Source organism: Cylas formicarius, unplaced genomic scaffold (assembly GCF_029955315.1).
Source record: "Cylas formicarius isolate icCylForm1 unplaced genomic scaffold, icCylForm1.1 PGA_scaffold_6__28_contigs__length_40554024, whole genome shotgun sequence".
Lineage (NCBI taxonomy): Eukaryota > Metazoa > Arthropoda > Insecta > Coleoptera > Brentidae > Cylas > Cylas formicarius.
Genome location: NW_026844347.1, coordinates 7,306,364 through 7,328,445, shown reverse-complemented (window position 1 = coordinate 7,328,445; position 22,082 = coordinate 7,306,364). Strand labels below are relative to the sequence as shown.

Below are 22,082 nucleotides of genomic sequence, written 5' to 3'. Positions count from 1 at the left end.
CATAAATATCTATCTGGCGAAGAAAGACACATAGTGACTGATCCGTGATCCGGGCCAGAGCGTTTTTAATATATTTATTGGCAAGATTATTCAACAAAATGAGGGAGAACTTTAAATAAAGGTGAATTCTTCAGTTCATATTCTGTGGCTGTCAAAAGGAATGTGGAAAACGATGAAGGTATGGTTGCACAACAATTTTCTCTAACTGTTGTAGACAGAGTTGTTTAAATGCCGTTGGGATGAACGACTTCGCTGAGGCAAATGACTAATATACTTATATTTCATTAGCAGAAATAGGACAGAGGAAATCGCTTTAACAACAAAATAGATTGAGAGCTCCAGGCTATCTCACGGGTGGTGTGGAAATGAGCTAGAAGTGCAGAATCACAGGAATAAATAAATTATGATATGAACACAAACACTTCGTTATAAATATCTTGTTTTATATTAGCCTAGTAAAGAAAGATCTGCTCTTCTGATTGTGTACATTTTTTGCTTTCTAATAATTCTCAATATAATCGCCGCAGGGTTAATTTTTCCCTTCCCGCTCAGAACTATTTTTATTTTCCAACGTCATTTTTCAGAGTTGGTTTGAAGATACGCATAGAATATAAAATATAATATTTTCTCATCGAAGTTACGGTTTACGGGCAAAAAGCTGAAAATGGCAGTAAGGTGATGCTGATGATATACATATATACATTTATGTATAAATTTTTCGTTTTATTTTTTATACCAATCGTAACGTAACTGGTACGATAACGCCTAAAGAAACTTCGTAGATAAGAGAACATATCAGAATTATAGTTACTTACCATTGTCATTATTTTAACTTGTCAATTTCCTGTACTTAATAAAATAAAATTCCTAGAGCTACATCCATACAAATAACCTTTGCATTTACATTTTTCGATAAAATAAACTATAATGGAGAGAAAATATTTCCACGGTAGGTAAGAAATGTTCTTACCTCATCTGTTACCTCTTCGCCGCTCCACCGGATATCGAGATTGTTTTGTTTTGAGTATAACCTTCCTAAGAAATCCGACTGCACGGACCTCAATTTGTCGCCCGTCTTGCTCAACACCGAAGTCGACGAATTCTAAAATTGTTGCTATATTGCTTTCGCACCCTACCGCTTCTTTTCCAAGTCCCATTTACTTTACCTACCGTGGACGTTATTGTCGATGCCGTGGTCACGGACGTGATTTGAAATTTGACAAAAGCTTTGGTAAGGGGCTGGTTCGTGCCGCTCGGCGTCAGAAGCGGCTGCTTCGATAAAAAAGTAAACTTGGAACCACCTAAAAATTATTGTTAAGAAATGTTTAGAAATGCCTAAAACGTTAGTTTTGCCAGCCCATTAGGACGTTGGTACTCTGAATATTGAGATTAAATGCACCTCTGGTGGGATTTGGATTATTTGTTTCTTTTTCCAAGTATTTAATTATATTTAGTATTTCGAACACCCAAGATTTTCTTTCAATTCGAAGAGTAGGCAAACTGACGTATCACAATGAAACATGACAAAACAAAAGAACCGAGTACTACCGAAATGGCATCTACTCTATTTTTTAAATTTTTCAAATTTCTAAGACCGAAACAAATTTAATTAAAAAGATCTTAACATTTGCTGTAATAACACAATAATAAAATAGTGACTAATTTAGGTGGTCCAAAACTGTCAAGCATTAATTTTCTAAGTCACAGAAAGTCAAAATAGGCATGCCTATTTAACTTTCTGGTTGCCATATTTCATCGAAACAGCATTTTTGGAAAAACGTTTTATTGCTAATATTTCGAAATATATAGCTTTTTCAAATAGGAAACCCTGTGGAATATAATATAATAATAATAATAATAATAATAATAATAATAATAATATGGTGTTTCCATTTCAAAAAACAAAGGCTTCTTTAAACAAATTTTAAATCTTTTAATCACTTTGAATGAATGGTTTAACAAAAAAATAAGGGTTAAAATGAAATTCTTTCCTTACTACGAGTATCTTACTAGGTCGTCTTTGGTACAGGGTTGGTGAATGGATATCAATAGCCAAATTGCATAAATTGACTCAAACCCAGGTGATACTACCTGCACTCGATATGAAGAAAGAATTTTGCAATGAGTTCGATGGCGCACAATGAAAGTGGCTTATGAATTCTTTGGGTCATTTGGGTCACTTTTAAATAGACTATAACTATAGTCGGAATTATACCCATTGTAGTAACGTCACGCTGGTTATGGAAAACGTATGTTGGCTCATTATTACAAATTACAGACGCCTAATTGAATTTCACTATTTATACAATAATGCAGAAAAATATGTTACCTTGATCATATTAAGATAACGCTCGGTGCGTAGAGTTTCAATTTCATTTTTAAAGGTACCAATATATTTAAAATTATCAGCTGCGATTGTATTGTATTCTTTTCTTGACATTTGATAAAATTTTTCGATAAATTGAGAAACCCAAGTTTATGATAGAATGTGACGGAAATTTTACATAACCTTAAATAAAGAAATTTGTTGTCACCGCTGTTTGGAATATATTAAACAAATAAAAATGAAGTCATTGCAAATGAGTATAATTCTGACTTTATATCCGATACATAATCCCCACAAGTTGGCAATAAGGACACCCCTCGCCGATAGAGTTTTCCAAAAAAAAATTCTTCTGTACAAATTAATTTTTAAGTCTAATCAACCACCTGTTAACACTTAAAAGACGATTTACGTGAATTACCCCAGTAACCGGAAAAAAAAAATCGAATCAGTCGTTCGCAGATAAATAAATACGCGTTCCTTACCGATAGCGGACGATGATATCGGAATGTTGCCGGTTATATTTGGGTTTGAAGTTAGTAACAAATGCTTGCCGGTCGATGTTTGCACTAGCTGAGCGAAATTTGCCGAAATTTTATCGGCAGATGTAAGCACGGACGGCACATTTATCGCAGCGCCTTGTATTGGCCCAGACGAGTTAGTCTGGGAAATATTGAGTAGAGGGATCGCTACAATACAAGGACACGTGGATGAAACAATTACACACGAGGATCAATACAATACGAAACGACAACAAAAAGGACTTTTTGCCGACGTCGCCATACAAATTAATAAATGAGCAAAGCTCTATTTCTTAATGCGAGAGTGTAAAAGTTAGTGGTCTTAGCAGTATTCCATAAACGCTTCATTCATTTACTAGCTTATTTTAAATAAGAAGCAATTTCAGAAAAGGAGCTACAAGAGATTGTAAATTTAAATAACCCTGGAATATGTGATTGAAATAGATAAAAGAATGTGTGTTATTCTTCTTTCTATACATAATGCTTTCTTTAATTGATCTTAAAATAATTAATATCACAATTATTTGCTCATTCCTACCAAAACTAAAATACGGAATTTATCGGAAACTATCATTGCAATTTGTTCAGCTTTAGTATTTAACCTTCAAGTCCAATACTCCCTGTTATTGCAAATAACGCTGGATAATTAACGGATTTATGGCAAATTATCAAGTAAGCAAAGATGCTCTCTATGCTCTAAAACATTTAATTCGACAGAAAGCTCAAGCTTCCAAATTATTATTTCTAACCTTTCTAAAATAGAAATTAATTTTCATTATTTCAAATAATGTTTAAGTGACTCCAAACTAATAGTAATTGACTTAAATTTCAAATGAATTCACTTATAATACGCAACTAAAATGCGTTTGCGAATAGGGTTAAAAAATCTGCATACTCCGTAATACGTATCGAGTGCCCAATTAAGAAGCGCACTCGACCCTATCTCTAAAAGTAATAATCGTAACGACTTGTGGTGGAAAAACTTATTACTAAATCGCCAAGAGAAAATGCTGGAAATTATGGACAGCTTTTAAAGTTAGGATCAATTCAATTTTTTTCGTAGAATACTTTTTGCTTTACCTGCTAAAGGAAAGTGATGGAAGCGTCCCAACATTTTCGGAAATAAATGTTAATAACTTCAGAATGGGTGAGAGCATTGTGTCAAATGTTGAAGTCGTTGAAAAGGGTTCTTCTTACCCCATTGTATAGTCGCTAGAGGCGTTTTTTCACCCCAAGTCTTTTCGAGATAAGACCGAGTGTCCCTTTTAATTGGCGACCTAAAGAATGTCAGTACTACTGTTGGTCCGATGGACGATAGACCGAGATATTTTAGAGGTCGATTCCTTGCTAAAATATATATTTTTTTATAAAAATGAGGCCACAAAAATATCTGCCTATATATTGCTTTTATAAGGAAACTGCAACACTGTCCGGTATAATTTGACATAAATCAGATACTTCCTCCGATACGACTGTAAGTCACCCGGCATACCTTAGAAATTAAAAAAAAAACTACGACTTAAAACAGGCGTCAACATCAAAATAGCTTTTGTACACACCAAAGGATCGCACCTTTTTCTCTACTCACTTTTTATTATGCCTTGGGATACCAGTTGGACACCGGAAACTTTCATTTTCATATTCGACGGCACGACACTGACTTTCGTATTCTGCGGTTGCTCTTTTTTTTTCGCCTTGACTCCCTCCCCGTTTTTCAGGTTCAGTTTCATGCTAAGCCTGCAGGGAGGACAGGGCGGATGAATTTCCTTGACGTGATTCCCGACGAAACACTTTTTCGCGGACTGCCTCATCCTGTAGCACTGGTAAGCGTTTAAATGTATTTCAAGCATGATCAGTAAGAGATTCATTGCGTATAGGTTTACGTGCTGAAATGGAAATAAATTCATCAGAAATGTACAGTCACTAGCACTCGGCTATTTTGTACAAGAAAAACAAAATTTAATGTTTTATTTATTGTTCTAATATCTTGGACACAAAACAAAACAACATATTTTAAGTAATTTTTAACAACAACCAACCATATATATGAAAGGGGAACCCTAAAAAACAGAAATTTATATATTGTGTTAATGCAACCTTCACAAAAATTAAAGTGTATTGCTTAGACCAAAAAATCGAAAAGAAAATTTTTAATGAAAAATATATCGACATAATCATTCACAATGGCGAAAAAAATCATACATTGCTTTTATATTTTCAAAATTTTTGTTCTAGTCCCATAATATATAATATAATTTTGAAGGAAATTGAATTCTCTATAAAAAAAAAGCTCTGAAACCCTAAACATTAATAATTTACCCTTATTTTTTTTTTGTAAAACTTCTTTATTTCGGAATTTTTAAATTTTGCAATAAGAGCTTTTCTTTCTAGAGAATTCAATTTCCCACAAAATATATTCAAATAAATCTCATCAATCGTTTGGCCGTTAAAAAACTACTACTAAAAATAGATTTTATTAAAATGTAGTAATTTCTTTCACATAAGCAAGTGATAGTTGTTAGAAATTGTTTAAAAGACGGTTTGTGTGTGTGTAAGTTCTTAGAACAATAAAAAATAACAAAACAACTCTTTTGTATAAAATGGAAAAGTGCCTTATAAACACCAAAGGCAGGGAATAAAAACCTTAAAGGGGTCGTATCGCACGGCCTCGTACACGATCGAAGGAATGTGCAAATTGATTTTTTCGCATTGAAACGACGAAATGGTCGGCCTGACTTCAAACAAATTCGGATGGTTGCACACTTTTCTCAACTGCATGAGAATGTTTATTACGCTCAGCAAGTTGCCACTGGCCAGGGTCTCTTTGGTCCTGATAACAAAACAAAAAATTAAAACAGCATAATCGGTGTACGAGAATGTTGGTTTACTTTGTTCGTGACATATAGTCGTCGTAAAGAAAACGTTGTCTCTTGGATAGTCGACACATCACAACATGTTCGTATTTTTTTGGCATCTGTTTCTCCACTTCCGACTTTAGTCTCCGTAAAAGAAATGGCCGCAACACCTAAAATTCAGTTTCAAAATCCTCAAATTCAGAAATTTTCTGTCAAATGGTGAAGTTCGCGTAGAGTACATACTCTAAGATTAGAAACTAATGCGTGATTGACCACTTACAACTATTCAAATACCCACTTAGAATTAAACACTAGGTACAAACAAAAGCTTTTAAATTCATTTGTGCGTTTTGGTTTTATGGTGAAAAATATTTTTCAAAGTGAAAAAGATTATTACTATTATTATTATTATTATTTATCATCCAAAAAATGTGAAACATCAGCGAAAGGTCAATTTTTTTACTGAATTTTAATCAATTCGGAAATAAAATTCTTCACCAAATTTTTATGGTAAAAAGTAAGTATATCAAAAACATGCAGTCATGTACTGAACACTGGCACCAAACAGTTTTTGATGAAATTAAACAAAAAAAAGTAAGTCAAATTTCATCTTCTTCTGAATTTCAATCAAATTCCTACCAACACCACCTTGTTCGCCAATTTCTGTAGTGAAGAGTAAATATAGTAGAGTATAGTATAGTATAGTATAGAGAGTAAATATGTAGTCGTCAACTGAATAGCAACACCAAAGAAGAGCTTTTGATAAAATTAACGTAAATTACAACAAAAGTAGGTGAAAAACCACATTTTCTTCAAAATTTTAATCAAACTCCGATCAAAATCACCTTGTTCACCCATTTTTGAAGTAAAAAGTACCTTAAAATTGCAGCCATAAAATGAACACTAGCACCAAAGAGCTTTTTATGAAATTAATTTAAATCACTACAAAAAGACATTGAAACTTTATTTTCTTCTGAATTTCAACCAAATCCTGAAATATCAATATAACCTTGGTCAACAATTTTTGTGGTGGAAAGAACCTCAACGCCTGCAATTATCAACTGAACTTACACACAAATTACTACAACAAGTCAATGAAACTTTCTTGTCGATTTTTTATTAAACTCAATTAAAATAATCGACAATTATCAACCAAAAACTACTAGAGATTTTCTTTTGAATTGTATTTAAATTGTGGCCCGTAATCAATTGAAAACTTTACTTCCTGGGTTGTGAACACTGGCCAAATTTGTCAAAATAACTACTTTTTTGTGGTAACCTCGAAGAAAAAGACTTTTTTCTACTCCCGTCTGTAAAATACCTAATTACCCACCGATCTAGCGTGCGGGAAGCGTCACTTTACCACGTCAGTTTCCTTTCCCACGAATCCGAGCCACTTCGGACATTTCCGGGATACTATACTATACTTTTTCTACGACAGTTAGTTTTTGGGTACATTTTCACAAAACACGAATACATTCACTGACATCACTGTCAGAATTGAGAAACGTCAAAATTCAAGGCGTGGGATGTATCTCCAAAAACACCCGAATGCTCCCATATCCGTGCCGTAAAATCCCAGGAAATGTCCGAAGTGGCTCGGATTCATGGGAGACGAAACTGACGTGGTAAAGTGAAGCTTCCCGCACGCTAGATCGGTGGCTAATTAGGTATTTTACAGACGGGAGTAGAAAAACTTTTTAACTCACTCGTTTATTAAAAACTCGCTCCGCTCGTGTCAAATAAACTCATAAGTCAAATGCAGTTTACCGCACTTGTTGCGTAATATACTATTATCTGAAAGGTTTACAGTAACTCAATATATGAGGACAGGATTATAAAACTAGGTGTGCAGAAGTTTAAATTCTACCCCATAGCTACGGGATCCTATAGGATATATACCAAGTTGGTAAGGTGAGAATGCGGGCTTCAGCTAATACAAAAAAAAAACAAATTTCAGATCTTTAGCAGCAGAATACCCAAAACTTGAAAAAACGATTAGAAAAAAATGGTAATAAGTCAATTTTTCTTTAACTTTTACCTATAACACTCACTCAATTATCTAAAATCTCAAAATGATGGTGGATTCCACTACCATAACCTTCATTCCTTATTTCAACTATTTCGCAAAACTACTGCAAAATATACAAAATGCTTACCTTATGGAGCCGCTTTATAATACTATCATTGTATTCGGAATTCCCTTCGATCATGCCCGTCACCGGGTTCGAGAACCACTCCTTGAACTCTCTGTGCGATTGAAAAACGTTTGGCATCAGAAAGTGCATCAGCGACCACAGCTCCATCAAATTGTTCTGCAGGGGGGTACCGGTCAGTAGCAGCCTCCGGTCCGTCTGAAAGTTCAAAAGCAGCTGCCACCGTTGCGACTTGAAATTTTTTATGTTCTGGGCCTCGTCGAGTATGAGATACTTCCACCGTTTTCTGCGGAAACTTTGATGGTCCTGGATGACCAGCTTGTACGACGTGATGCATACGTGAAACGTGTTGGGCTTCGTCCAACCGACACGTTTCATCCGTCTCTCTTTCTGCGTTCCATAATACGTTAAAATCTTAAAGGCCGGACACCACTTTTTCAACTCCATCTCCCAGTTTAACATTACCGAGGTCGGCACGACGATCAAGTGCGGACCCCAGTTGCCCTTTTCGCAGGCCAGGTGAGCCAGGAGCGCGATAGTCTGGATAGTCTTGCCCAAGCCCATCTCGTCGGCCAAGATGCCGTTCAGTTTCCTGTCGTACATGGTCACTAACCAATCTAACCCGATGTGCTGGTACTCTCTCAAAGGCAATTTCAAAAGGAACGGTATATTTGTGGAAACTTGCGTGGAAGACAACGTATTCCCTTTGGGTTGGATGCTTTCGGCGATCGCAGCCGCGTCGTTGATAATGTCATCTTTTTTCTCGTCATCAGTCTTTGTTTCTCCATCGTCCTCGTTTACGAGATGTTTGAGGCAAGGGTTTTCCGTCTGGCAGCCGTCCTTTTCATCGCCGCTACGAAAACTGTCGTTCGAGTCGTCGCTGTGCGAATCCCCCTCTTCCTCCGCCACAAAACTAGGACTTTTCTTCTCCCGCTTATCATTCTCCGATTCCGACTCGCTCAGTCGGATATTATCCCTATTCAGGAGGTAATTCCTGAGGAAGTCATCCTCCAAGAGGTCATCCAGCTCCAATTGAGATTCCCTTCGCAGAGCTTCGACCTCCTCATTCTGATCTTTGGCGCAGAGCGCCGCCTCCTCTTGCTCTATCGTTTCCTCGTCATCTTCGTCGCTCTGCATTTCCGGATCGAATTCCTCGTCCGATTGTGCTCTAGACACGGACCTGGAGGACACCGTGCTCGACGGCACCTCGACCGCGCTCTTGTTCATGCCCTCCGCCAGCAGTTGCGAATACTTTTCCGTCTGATCAACGATGAAACTGAGCTGCTGGTCGAGTGCTTTCTTTCGCTTCTCCTCGAGAATCGTATGCTGCTTGTACTCGACCAGCTTCTCGACGTTGTTCCAGAATATCTTGATCTCTTTCGCGCAGAAAGCCGCTATCCTGCGCAGGTGTTGCTCCTGAGCTTTCTCCGCTTTCTGAGCGGCCAAAGCTTTGTCCTGGAAATGCTTCTGGACCATTCGGGCGCATTTCTTGGCAGCCGCTTTCTTCCATTTGCGTTCTTGTGCGAAATCGGCCGCCAACCACACCATTTCTTCCAAAAGGAAATCCCAGTGGGCTTTCGCTCTCGGCATCTCTTGCAATTTGGGCAACCGCTTTTCCGACCACAGGCCGTCCCTTTGAAGGTCCATGATCCGTTGAACGACGTATGCTTCCTGTTTGGCCTTCTCCACGATATGTTCCTGATTCGAATTCGACGATTTGATTTTCGTTTGAATTGTTTGAGGTTCGGGGGTCGATGGAGCCGATATCGGAGGAGTGCTAAGGGGCGGAGGTGATTTCACTTGGTGCGTATTAGAAATACCGGGGAGAGAGCTGGCCGCGGTAGCGGATGGAGCTACAACCGTCGGAGTGGAACATTTCTCCTCGTGATCGCTAGGATCGATGGAGTGCTCCCGAAGGTACGCCAAGTAAGATTGACTTTTCGGTCTTTTCGCGTACTGGTACAAATCCAAGATGTTGCCGCCGGCGTCCAGATAAAAAGCTTCCAGCAAGTGTTCCGCATATTTCTCCTTCACCAACTTGGACCTCACGATCCTGTGGTTCATGACGCGTTGCAATTTGGCAGAGTAGGAATCTTTGTCAGCGATGATGGTGGCCGATGGTCTTTTGAGGGAACGCGCGTGCGTAGGTGACGAATGGTTAGCGGTGCCATTATCGTTAGGGAACAACTGTAATCGCACGTTAGAGCTTCCCCGCGCTTTGAGGACGTTAACTATCGATTGATTAGTCAAACTCGGACGCAACGGGGACGTTTGGCCCCTCGATGGGCTGATGTTTATAATGCGCGTGACCGCGCCGTCCGATCCGGGCAGACCGGAAGAATTTATCTGGAACAATATGTAATTTTCTTTCAATTCCGCAAAATTATAGATTTTTTTAAGTCCGAATTAGGCTGTCCAACAGAATTTTATCTACTGCGTTTTTGAGATATAGCAAATCGTTGTTGATTCTCTTATGGAATACTGAAACTTTGATCTAGTTTTATGTTTAATTACTTTTTTATTTGATTTTCATTATTTTGTTGAAAGCTGTTTTAGTTGTCCTTAATTATCTTATATATTATAACATTTTCCGATTGGGTTCTAGATCATGCAGCAATAAACCAAACTATCGTTTTTTCATAAAAACCTTAAAAACGGAATTATCATGTCCCATAGTTGACGAGAAAATCACATTTCGTAGGGATGCATGAAATATATGCATAAACTTGACAATCGTGCTTGTTATACGCAAAAGAAAATCGCCAGTAAGTAAAAGAAAACGTAAAACAACAAGCAGGAAAAATGTCCAGTATCTGTCCGAATACCAGTATTCCATGTTGACCGAGGACAGAGGCTTTGAAATATTGGAGCTTGATACTAAGAAAGGTTGATCCGTTAAATTTTGCAGTCAAAACCGAAACCAAAAGTTACTAAATATAAACACTTATTAGACCTAAACTTATAGGCTATATAATCCTGATTACAATGATTGAATCAGGATATCTCTGGCTTTCAGCTATAGATTTGTTACAAAAAAAAAAGAAATAAAAATATTTTTTGTTGATATTTCGCAAATAAAATACAAATGCAGTACGTTTATTACATAAAAAGTATTTTTTAATACTAACCTGAAATAAAAAACAAAAGTGATACAATTTGTAAATAATCTACTAAATAGAAATTTTTTTTAATAAAAAGATTTTTAACATAACTTTCAAAAGCTTTAAAAATTTCTTATTTGCAAATATTTGTGAGGTTAGAACTACATGCTTCTAGTACTTAAAATAACTTTTTTTTACATTATCACTATTTGTAAAAACAAGCTGCTTTCATACAAAACCCAAAGACAGCTAAAATATTAATTTTTTAAACATAATCTCTAACATTGAGTTTTTGGTTTTCTAGCAAGAGAACGTTTTTTTCTTTGAGTAACAAAAACATTTATAGTGATGGATAACCAAACGAAAAAACAGGCATCATATCCGTAGCCTTTCGTCAACATTAGCAAAATAAAATGGAATCAGGTAGTTGATTTTTAGCACTGATTTTAATTATCTCAGAACTTTGGGAATATACTTTTGATATTAGGTATTCACAGTTGAAATTTGTATCAATATATAGACCAAGAAATGTTATATTGTCGCTAAAAGGGATCTTTTATTTGTGCAATTCAATTTTAGTAATTATGTATTTATTTATATGAGTTTGACTACTATTAATTTTTTTAATTAATAGTAATTAATTTTTTTAATTTAAAGACGAAGCGTCATCTTCTAAAACTGTAAATAAATCATAGTGTCAAATGGATTAATAAATAATATGAAGAATATCGAACCCGGTTTGAAATATTTCATAAATATTAGGTAAAATATTTTGAAGTGAAGAGGGTAATTTTTGTTAAGTTTAGTGCAGTCCCGGGAGGTACCCTAACGAATAATATTGTCAAATAGACGTACGGCACTGATTTTTTTAGCTTTTTTTTGTTACACGTTCTATGAGCCACCAAAAGTATTTTTTTGACTCTTTGCACATCTTGCCTTGTTTTCAAGCGAAAAAATAGAAGTTGTAAATTGAAATACTATATTCAACCTGATCTGCGTGGAGGCCAGTCCAAAATGTCAATATTCGCATCATTTAAATAATTTTGTACTACTCTTGGCACTATGTCATCTGGTCACCTAAAACTCCAAACTCCAAACTTATACATTAAATTCAGTATTTCACTTAATAAATGAGATAGGAGACGTAAATACAAAAACAGATGAGAACACATGGGACACGTCCAACTGAAAATTTTATCGAAATTTCATAAATTTTCCAAAAAAAAAAAAAGATTTGCAGGTCTTTTGTAGTACTTGGACTTCGAATCTCTGTCTAATGAAAAGCCTTGTATATCCAGTTCGGTGATACCTAATAGTTTTGAAGTGGAAAGTCGTACACTTCGGGGCAAATGTTTGTCCAATGCTTTTCTTTTCCTAATTGAACTAGCTTTCCAAGAAAATCTCTTTGAAAAGACAATAAGTCAAATTCACGATGAGGATTGTTACAATTTGTTACCAAAATCAGGATAAATTGCAATTTTTCTGTGGTTTGTTTTTTCCTAACTTGTCTCTATAGCAAAATTGCTTTCCACACGCTTCAAATTTACTGTGATACTTAAAAAAACCAGATAGAAAATAGAGAAATTTCATTTTGACAATGACTCACAGACCCGTCGAAGGGAGGTTTAACAAATAAGGTTTATTTGGGAACATTTGACCGTAAAGAGAGAATATTTATCCAATGAACAAATTTCAAAATTGTAAACAAAAAACACTATATTTTTCAATAACTAAAAAGCAAAAATTAGCAAAATCTAAAAATACGAAGTCAACGAAAAATAAAGCAAAAATTGGTACTTATAAATGATTTTCAAACCCCCTTACAAAAAACTAAAATGATAAAAGTTTGAAAATCTCAAAAACAAATGAGTGCTGAATCCGGCTCCCTCGATCTATTTTCGTGTGCAATGCAGACGGCTATTATGCTGATAACACAGAAATTTATGAAGCAACTATGAAAACAACCAACCAACATGACCGCTGAGAGAGATCTTGTCTTGACATGTTGTGACAAGTGAACTTTGAATTTATAGTATTTTTTCTCCTTTTCTTGTTCTGTTTTGTTTTCTTCGTTATCACTAAAATTTTTTATTTGATTAGTTACCCGCTGTGCAAATGATATTATCCGGTTAACTGGTTGTTCTATCCCTTTGTATTACAAGCTTGGTGTTCTTCGAATTAACTCGCCTTCAATAATAATTTTAAAAATGTTCTGCTGCCAAAAGTGCATACCGGGTGTTCCTTTTAAGTGATTGTTATTTCCGAAAAACTGATAACTTTTGACGCCAAATTCTTTTTTTTTTGTTTTATTTTGTAAAATGTTGTATCGTGCGTCTGCGGTTGACATCTTATAAAATTACAGAGGTGCATCAGACGCATAACCTAAAATTATTTTTAAATATACAGAATGTTTCATAAATAAAGAAAAAATATCCCAAAAAAATTGATCCAATTTATTTGTGTCAATGGTTGATTCTGTCACGATAAAGATATATAACAAGAATAAACTGCCGTTGATTTTCATTAAAACTCACAGGAACCGATTGCTTTATTCCTAATATACAGGGTGATTCGGATCTTAGTAGTGAAACTCAGCTCATTAAAAAAATAACAATAACTTTAATTACTGTGTAAATTAAATCGCAACACGGCAAACAAACAATTACTTTAATGCAACTCTTACAAAGTACATTTGGGATTATCAGACGAACGACTGCTTTTTAACCATTTCCATTGTAAATGATCCCAAGCTAACTTTAAAATACATTAAAAAATACCCGTTCCCACTGAAATCACCGTAAGATCAAGTTTAAAACATGTTAACAAATAGGTGGCAAACTAGATTTGAATACACACGTTATACTAAAATTCAAACAAAATTCAGAAACAAGTTGAGTTAACAAACAATGTCCAATTATGTATTAGAAGTTTTAAATCAAATCTTCCAAATATCACTGGTAAATTTTTATAAGTTTTTCGCATCAAAACGAACATATTGTTATTTGAATGTGAATTTGAACATGAATCACTTCACATATTAATAATGCGTACTATAATTTACCTGAGTAAGCACTGAACTTCCATGAGGTTGTGGAGTTAGAACATACTGCCCACTAGCAACCTGCGTTATCCTCATAGATGTGGGTCGGTCTACTGACGATTGAGGAGCTTGTCCCTCCATTGGGGGCGGAGCTCCCTGCTCCACCCCCGGAGTATCTTCATTCATCTTTGATCAATCTATTAACCATATTTTGCGACGGTTCATTAAAATTGAGAACATTACTTTGAGAATATGAAGCAATCTAGTTTTGTCAATGCCATATTTCATTTAATAAACAATATTACTTATTTGATTTCATTTTTTAAAGGTGTTTGAACAAAATATCCTTAAAATGTAATTTTGAATGTTTTATTAATAAAATGGTCCTTCAACAACGCGCATATACAAAAAAATTAAATATTCCTCAATAAAACTCGAATTAAGAAGATTAACCATCTCAACTTTATCTTTCGAAATGGTCTTATGGCTATGGCCATGCAGTATTAAAAAATTATTTTCAGAACTATAACCAATCGATTCGGCTAAATAAAAACAACTAACGTATAAACACAAAACGCGAAGTTTTCAGGATTCATGACTTCCTTACAAACGTGCTTATTTTATAATGTAATCCCTTTTGGTTGAACAAAGCCAGATTCGAAAAATCTACCAAATAAAATTTATTAGAATGACATCGAAAAAGCCGGGATCGTAAAATAGTTTCTAACCTGTATTAACAGTCTGAAGATGTTTTTGTAATAACTAAACACAGTAATTAATAAATAACTCAAAATTAAACAAAAACATGGAATACATTCATTAAAATTATTACATAGGTGATTCAATATTAACGAATAAAAACGTTCCAGAATAAAAAAAAAAAGTAACCTTATCCCTAGTATACAACTCCCTATTTCAAAATACGGCTAGGGATAGTGAATTTTGAAATATTATAAAAACAAAATTTGCAAAGAAATAAAAAGCTAGTTGTTCCAAAACAGCTAAATTTCACTTATTTCTCACACGAAATACTTTAAAAAACGAATTATATTATTTTTAAAGATTTTCATGCAACATTGGGCAAATAACAAAGAACCTTCCAGCCGCCATGTTGAATTTCAATCGTCGAACTTACCATAATGTATTCCCAAAATATCTGGTCAAAACTTGCTCGTAGGATAATAAAAACAACACTATCGTAAAAATTAAGGTTCCAACAGCAATTGGATACTTCACGTTATTAAAAACTAGAAAATGCTCCCAACAATAACAGCATTAAACGCGCTCACATCAAGGACACGGCGTCCTTTCCAAACATGGCGACTTCAAATTGTGAGACCGACGGCACTAAAGCGCAGTCGATGTTGCCATGTTACAAAATTGAGTTTTTATTTTTCCAATTTAAGGAGGAATGATATTGAAGCTTGAAATTTGTCGTTTTTTCATACATATTGTTGAAAAAATGCTTCGTTCATTTCGAAATCCATTCATTAACAACCCAAATAATTTTTGTAAGGAATGTACTCCATTTTAATTATAAGAGACGCACGGACGCGTGATCTGTTGAATGTGTAGAAGGTGGGAGAAGCCCCCATAGATTAAATCCAAGGAAGTGTTCGAATTTGCTTATTACCCTTTTAGCTTAGATGGAATAGAATGTATTGTTGTTTTGGTTAATTCGACTGCAAGCAACAATAATAAGATTCCCATTGTCTAGTTTATAAATATGTACTACATATATTATTAATTATTAATTATTAATATTTCTGCTATTTTCAAATTATTTGCTACTTAAATAAGCAACAATAGATTGCTGTGCTAAATTTTTTCCATTGAATTTTCGTTTTATTTTCGTTGGACCCATGTTTTTTAATTGAGAGGATTATAACGATGTGTTTTTGTGAAGTAAGATGTGGTTCAAAAACAGAAACAGTAAATAAAAGAGGATAGTTACTTCTCACATTAGCCAGATGCCGGTCGACCGCAAATGTCTCTTAGTTCATAGATTAGGCATTAGTTATTATATCCTTCTCTAGAAATTTATCTTTCCAGGAAAACATTGAATTAAAAAGCAAAGTAATAGATTAAAATTCTAAGATATATATATGAAAATCCTTGGCACGACGATTGAGGACATCACTGCTTGTTCCAATCTGGCGAAAATAAATCGTTAATGGTTTCCTGTCCTGGGGTCAAAAAGTAATATAAAATTTTATACTCTATATAAAAATTTATAAAATTTGCTTTCATTTATATTTGTTTTCTATGGTCTATGGTTTACGTTATCATGGTATAACTGAGGTTGTCAAATTATATCTATCGTCAAATGTTTGTCCAGCGATCGAGGAGAATAGTAAATAATACAGCGACAGAATGCGGAATCAAAATACGAGGAGTGTAAATAAAACATAATCTAAGCTAACAGTAAATGTGGCATTTATTCAATACTAACAAGATTTGAACAACTGAAATTTGGGGTCTAGGTAAAATTTTCAAATTTATTTAGGTTGCAGGTTTTGCTGAAGTACTTTTGAAATTTATCAACGTGTTTTTGCTTAAGGAACCATACTATTACTATATTTCAGGCAAGATTTCGGAATTACTGAGATGCTGTGATTATAATGACAAAATACTAACCATCATGCAGCTTCTGAGACGACTAAGAGGCAATATACGGAAGGCCATAGGTGGTTTTTTACTTATCCTGGTTCTATATCTGGTACTGCATCTTATTATTGGCAGTGCTGATATAAAACCTTTTGCACAAATGGTATCTTCTGAAAACAAAATCATAAAGGGTTCCAATAAAAGGGTGTATGAATATAATAGGAAAATGCCTTTAATATTTATTGGTGGAGTGCCCAGATCAGGTACCACACTAATGCGAGCAATGTTGGATGCCCATCCTGACGTCAGGTATGATATATAACAGTATTACAATATATATGTTGTATTAAAACCAACAAGTTACAACTAGTTCATTATTTTTATAGATGTGGTCAGGAAACCCGGGTAATCCCTAGGCTACTTCAACTTCGTTTCCACTGGCTAAAGTCAGAAAAAGAATCAGTAAGACTGGAACAAGCTGGAATAACAAAAGATGTGTTAAATGCAGCCATTGCAGCTTTTACATTAGAAATTATAGCAAAACATGGTGAACCAGCACCAAGACTGTGCAACAAAGATCCATTATTGATTAAAATGGGCACCTATGTTGTTGATCTCTTTCCCAATGCCAAATTTATTTTTATGGTAAGAGATGGTAGAGCCACTGCACATTCGATCATCTCTCGAAAGGTAACCATAACAGGTTTCGATTTGACAAGCTATAAACAGTGTTTAAAGAAATGGAATAGCGCAGTGGAAGCAATGAACAATCAATGTAAAGAGCTGGGTCTGAACAAATGCCTAAGAGTGCCCTATGAGCAACTAGTTTTGCATCCCAAAGAGTGGATGCAGAAGGTTTTAAAGTTTTTAGACATTCCGTGGAATGAGTCGGTCCTTCATCATGAGGATTTTATCAACAATGGAATCAGTCTTAGCAAGTAAGAGCTTTTCGGTCTTCTACAAATTTTACGTATTAAACCTTTTCTCTGTGTTTAAATTTACAAGGAAAACTGCAAATTTAAAACTATTTACATTTATGCTAAGTAGACCTATTTAGCCTTTAGTAAAATGATTCAGAGGTATTCAGAGGTCTTATTACTTCAACTAACACCACAAAAAGCTCCCCATTAATTTCTGGTATTGATTGTTGGTCATTTTATGCACCTTTGATTCTAATTTTTCTTTTCATTTGTCATTAATTCACAGTTTGAAAAAACAGCAACACTAAGAAATGGTCTCTTTATCGATACACAGGATAATATTTTTAGTATTCAAGAGCTATAGGTAAAGTAGAAATTTAAGTCAATATAATTTTTAAAACATATCGTGCTCATGGAACATTGCCCACAAAATAACATAATTCTTTTTAACAATAGCGAGGTGGTTGGTAAGAAATGTTTTTTTATAAAGTAGCTTACTCTGTTGTAGGGGAGATTTCACGTGCGTCTTGTACTACCTCTGCTTTTGTTTATCTTTTGTAAGAAAAGTGACTTTGAAAGTGAAAACATGTTTTTGGATTTTGCTATTACAAAAACTGCTGGTAAAAGTATTGCAATACTGCGAAGTTTGCAATGAACTTCAAAGTCCTGAATTCTGAAAAGTGTTTAATATGCAAGTGTACTTATTTTTTTGTTTTGTGTATTTGTTCTTAGTATTATCTATTGTAAAATTTCAAAGAATCTTTACAGGCATCCGCTGTGGTTTGCATTATCCCTAAAAATGTGTCAAATTTGTGAAATTTAACTATTTTTAATGTAAATATCATTAATCATTTAATATTTTTTACTTTATAATAGTTTCCATCCCGCACCTCCTCAAAGAAGTCTCAGTACACATAGTATTTTCCAGTTTTCTTTTAGTTTCTTCTTCCACTTACATTTAATTAAGAGTAATAAAAATAAAAAACAAATCATTTGAGACACTTAATTTGAACGATAAAAAATAAGGGAGTTTTAGAAGCAAGAAACTATGTCAAATAAGCCTCCATACAGTTCAATAAATCACTATTCAGAACTGCAGGTAGAACCGTTTATTATCAATATTTTATCAAGTCAGCTTGTATCAACCTTCGCTCAAAGAAATGAGTTACACTTGTTTATTTTTGACGCCACTTTTAAGTCAGTGGTTTTGAACCAAAAACAAAATTAGCGCTAAAAATTGCGAAATTCCAATTGTGTTTCGATAAATCATAGTAGATTTATGGAAAGAGAAAAAATCCTTTAGAGATATTGGTAAAATAATTTAAAAATAACGTTCAAATGCACAGTATGTAATAAATCAATACAAATCCAACGGATCTTATAAAGTGCGGTCACGCTCTGGTCGTCCCAGGAAGTTAACTGCACGAGAAGAGTCTTCGGTTGTGAAAAAAATTAGAATTAATACTAAAAAAAGCGCTCCAAAACTTGCACGGGAGATCGGGGAAGAGTTCGCAAAAAATGTTAACCCTCAAACGATTAGAAACTGCTTGCATCGAGCAGGTTATAACAGCCGCGTTGCCAGAAGGAAACCATTAATTTCGGAAAAAAATCGAAAAAAACGTTTGGAATTTGCCCGAGAACCCATTAACAAAACCAGGGAGTTTTGGGAAAACGTTATCTTTAGTGACGAAACAAAAATTAATCTTTTTGGGTAAGATGGTCGGGATAAAGTTTGGAGATAAAAAAAATACAGCTCTGAAAATCGAAAATGTCTGTCCTATGGTGAAGCATGGTAGAGGTAATGTTTTATTGTGGGGGTGCATGTCAGCTAACGGGACAGGCAATTTATCTTTTATTGACGGAATCATGGACCAACATGGTTACTTGAACATCCTATAGAATAATTTAAACCAAAGTGTTGAAAAATTTAACCTTGATGGGCGTTATTGTACGTCGCTGGATGATCTATAATTTCCGCCAACAATCTCATACATAACCACAATCTCCGGATGTTTCCGGATGCTAACCCCGTAGAGCACCTGTGGGAAAAATTATAAAGCGACGAGCGAAAAAACGTCAAGTTAGGAGTAAAGAAGACCTCAAAAATAGGATAAGAGAAGAGGAAAGCATATCGCCAGACGTTACAAGAAAACTTGTTTTAAGTCTACCAAAAAGACTTAATGCCATTATTAAAGCAAATGGCAATTGTACAAAATATTAGACTTTAAGAAATTTTTTAATTTATCATAAGAAATAATAGTGTACTTATAGACTTATTTGATAAAGCTTTTTGCTTTTAAAACTGCCTCATTTTTTTATCGTTTAAATAAAGTGTTTCAAATGATTTTTATTTCATTTTTATAACTCATTTTTATAAAGAAGAAACTAAAAGCAAACTGAAAAAATACTGTGTGTACGGAGAATTTTTTGGACAACTGTATGTCTATATTGAAAACTAAATATCCATACAGACTATCTGAAGAGTATTCTTTCATCAGAAAACACAACACAAGCTTGTTCCCAATTATTTCAGCAACCGAGAAACTAACAAAAATCAGCAAGCGGAGCCGCCACTTGTAAAAAGTTTTCTGAAAATGCCTTCATGAAGACTTCAGAAAACTGTCAGTTGTAATAAGTTGAAAGATTTTAATATTACCATGCAAGGTTATTTTAAACTTTGTCCTCATACTGTGCCGTCGGTTATCTCGAATAGTTTTCAGTATGCATTTTTAAATCCACCACTATCAAAAAATCATAAAATACTGTCAGGAATTCAGCATGGATTAGAATTGGTAAAAGTACAATGTCAGCGCTACACCTTTTTTATGAAGGGCTGATAACTTTAATCAATATGGGTGCGTTGTTGGAATCTTATGCGATCTCATCAACGCATCCGACTCTGTCGATCGTAATAAATTTTTTGTTATTACAAAAAGTGTAGTCTTGTTAGTGGGTGTTTTGATTGTCCAAAATCTTTTTTAACAAACGCGCAACAATATTGATTTAAAAATAATATTAAAAATTTCACCTCAGCCCCTCAAGATATTTAAATACAAATATATATAAAACAATACCATCTACCTTGATATGCCTATAATTATTGTCGATGAAAATAACCTTATTGCATTGTTTTGAATCACAATAACAGCTAGTTTATGAATGGCTTATGGGGTTTCTTGTAATTGGACGCCTATGCACTATAGTTAATTGCCTCCAGATGTAGTATTAACTTTTAATCAAATTTTTTCGTTTCTCCAGAGTCGAACGATCATCGGATCAAGTCATAAAGCCTGTGAACTTGGAAGCGCTGGCCAAATGGGTCGGTCATATCCCCGACGATGTTGTCCGCGACATGGCCGACATAGCCCCGATGCTTTCAGTTTTGGGCTACGACCCTTACGCCAATCCACCTAATTACGGTCGTCCCGACGAACATGTCGCGGAAAATACCAAAAATATTCAAAAAAACAAATTCGTGTGGGAGAAAAAAGCCAAAGAAATGTTCAGTGTCGCCTGGGACAATAACGGCGGCGACACTTTGTTAGATAGGGAGCCCAGTGACAACCCGAACAACACGTGATAAATGCAATGAACTTTTGGATTGGATCATCCATTGAAGTGATTTGAATTTTCCTTGAAGTTGTTTTAAAAAATCGTCGGCAGGGTCGAAATGCGGCAATTAATTAGCTTTTCATATCTTTAAAAATGAAAATGTTGTATAATTTAAGCAGATTTTAGATAGATATATTTATTGTAAAATTTTAATTATTTATAATATAAAATGTTTCGGGTCACCATTGAAATCATAAACTTTTTACGACAAACTGCGCTTTATTGTACCAGATTTCCTACTAAGGGCATGAGAAACCATTGTAATGCGAAAACGAAAACGGAATTTTTACAAAATCTTATCTAGGAAAGAGGTGTTAACCATTCATTAATCGCATCGTTTTCGTAAACGTCATGGCAGAGGCCAAAAATCGAAAAATATACAGATGAAGTATATCTCGGGTATACATTGATAACTCAAAGTAGTTGATTTGTCGAAAAATAAATTCGACTTATCTAGACTTCAGGTGTGTGGAAGGTGGGTATCACTGGGGCACTAATTTTTTCTTTTCATATTATATAAAATTTAAAACAAAAAAAGAAACATTCTTTTTTAAGCTATCTAATGGAAGTGTCTGTATAATTTGATTTTTAAATGTGGTTTGAAACGAAAATTATAAAAAACAGTGACAATGTATTGTTAACTTGTCATTGGTCTTAGTAATAAAGTGATCACTAAAGAGCAGAAAAAATGCAATCGAAAAACCTCAATATATGCGCATTTAAATGCTTAAAATTTTCAGAATATATGCGTAGAAATGACCAAAAAATGCAAAATGCAACTATGCATTTTTATTATATGAAAAATTATGAACGGTTATGTTATGTTAAATATAGCGAGAACTTAGGGTTGTGGAATTGACCGAAATAATTTTAAAAATACCATGAAACTTATATTTATGTATTTATATTTTGCCTTACGTCGCCGTCAGATCGTTCTTTGAATCAAA

The 22,082-nt window shown here is 34.6% G+C and overlaps 2 protein-coding genes across 5 annotated transcripts in view; one reads left to right on the top strand and one right to left on the bottom strand.

The window, feature by feature from the left end:
- The window catches only part of LOC132703379 (helicase domino), a 55,643-nt gene extending 40,124 nt beyond the window's left edge, over positions 1-15,519 (bottom strand). For 2 of the 4 annotated variants that reach the window (XM_060672602.1, XM_060672600.1), the window contains exons 1-9: positions 15,132-15,518; positions 14,018-14,193; positions 7,859-10,201; positions 5,733-5,869; positions 5,488-5,674; positions 4,433-4,730; positions 2,809-3,012; positions 1,171-1,301; positions 971-1,102 (exon numbers count right to left, since the gene is read on the bottom strand). In XM_060672602.1, the coding sequence (XP_060528585.1) occupies positions 971-1,102; positions 1,171-1,301; positions 2,809-3,012; positions 4,433-4,730; positions 5,488-5,674; positions 5,733-5,869; positions 7,859-10,201; positions 14,018-14,182 (3,597 nt within the window). In that variant the 5' untranslated portion in view covers positions 14,183-14,193; positions 15,132-15,518. Of the gene's footprint in view, positions 1-970; positions 1,103-1,170; positions 1,302-2,808; positions 3,013-4,432; positions 4,731-5,487; positions 5,675-5,732; positions 5,870-7,858; positions 10,202-14,017; positions 14,194-14,724; positions 14,973-15,131 lie in introns of those variants that run through there. The other 2 variants (XM_060672601.1, XM_060672603.1) reach the window with 2 other exon arrangements.
- Positions 15,520-16,255: 736 nt separating this feature from the next.
- Positions 16,256-21,288, top strand: LOC132703955 (protein-tyrosine sulfotransferase). The gene is made up of 4 exons (XM_060673534.1): positions 16,256-16,479; positions 16,582-16,912; positions 16,990-17,541; positions 20,782-21,288. Exons 2-4 carry the CDS (start codon positions 16,638-16,640, stop codon positions 21,101-21,103), a joined length of 1,149 nt encoding a protein of 382 aa, XP_060529517.1. The 5' UTR covers positions 16,256-16,479; positions 16,582-16,637; the 3' UTR covers positions 21,104-21,288.
- Positions 21,289-22,082: the final 794 nt, after the last annotated feature.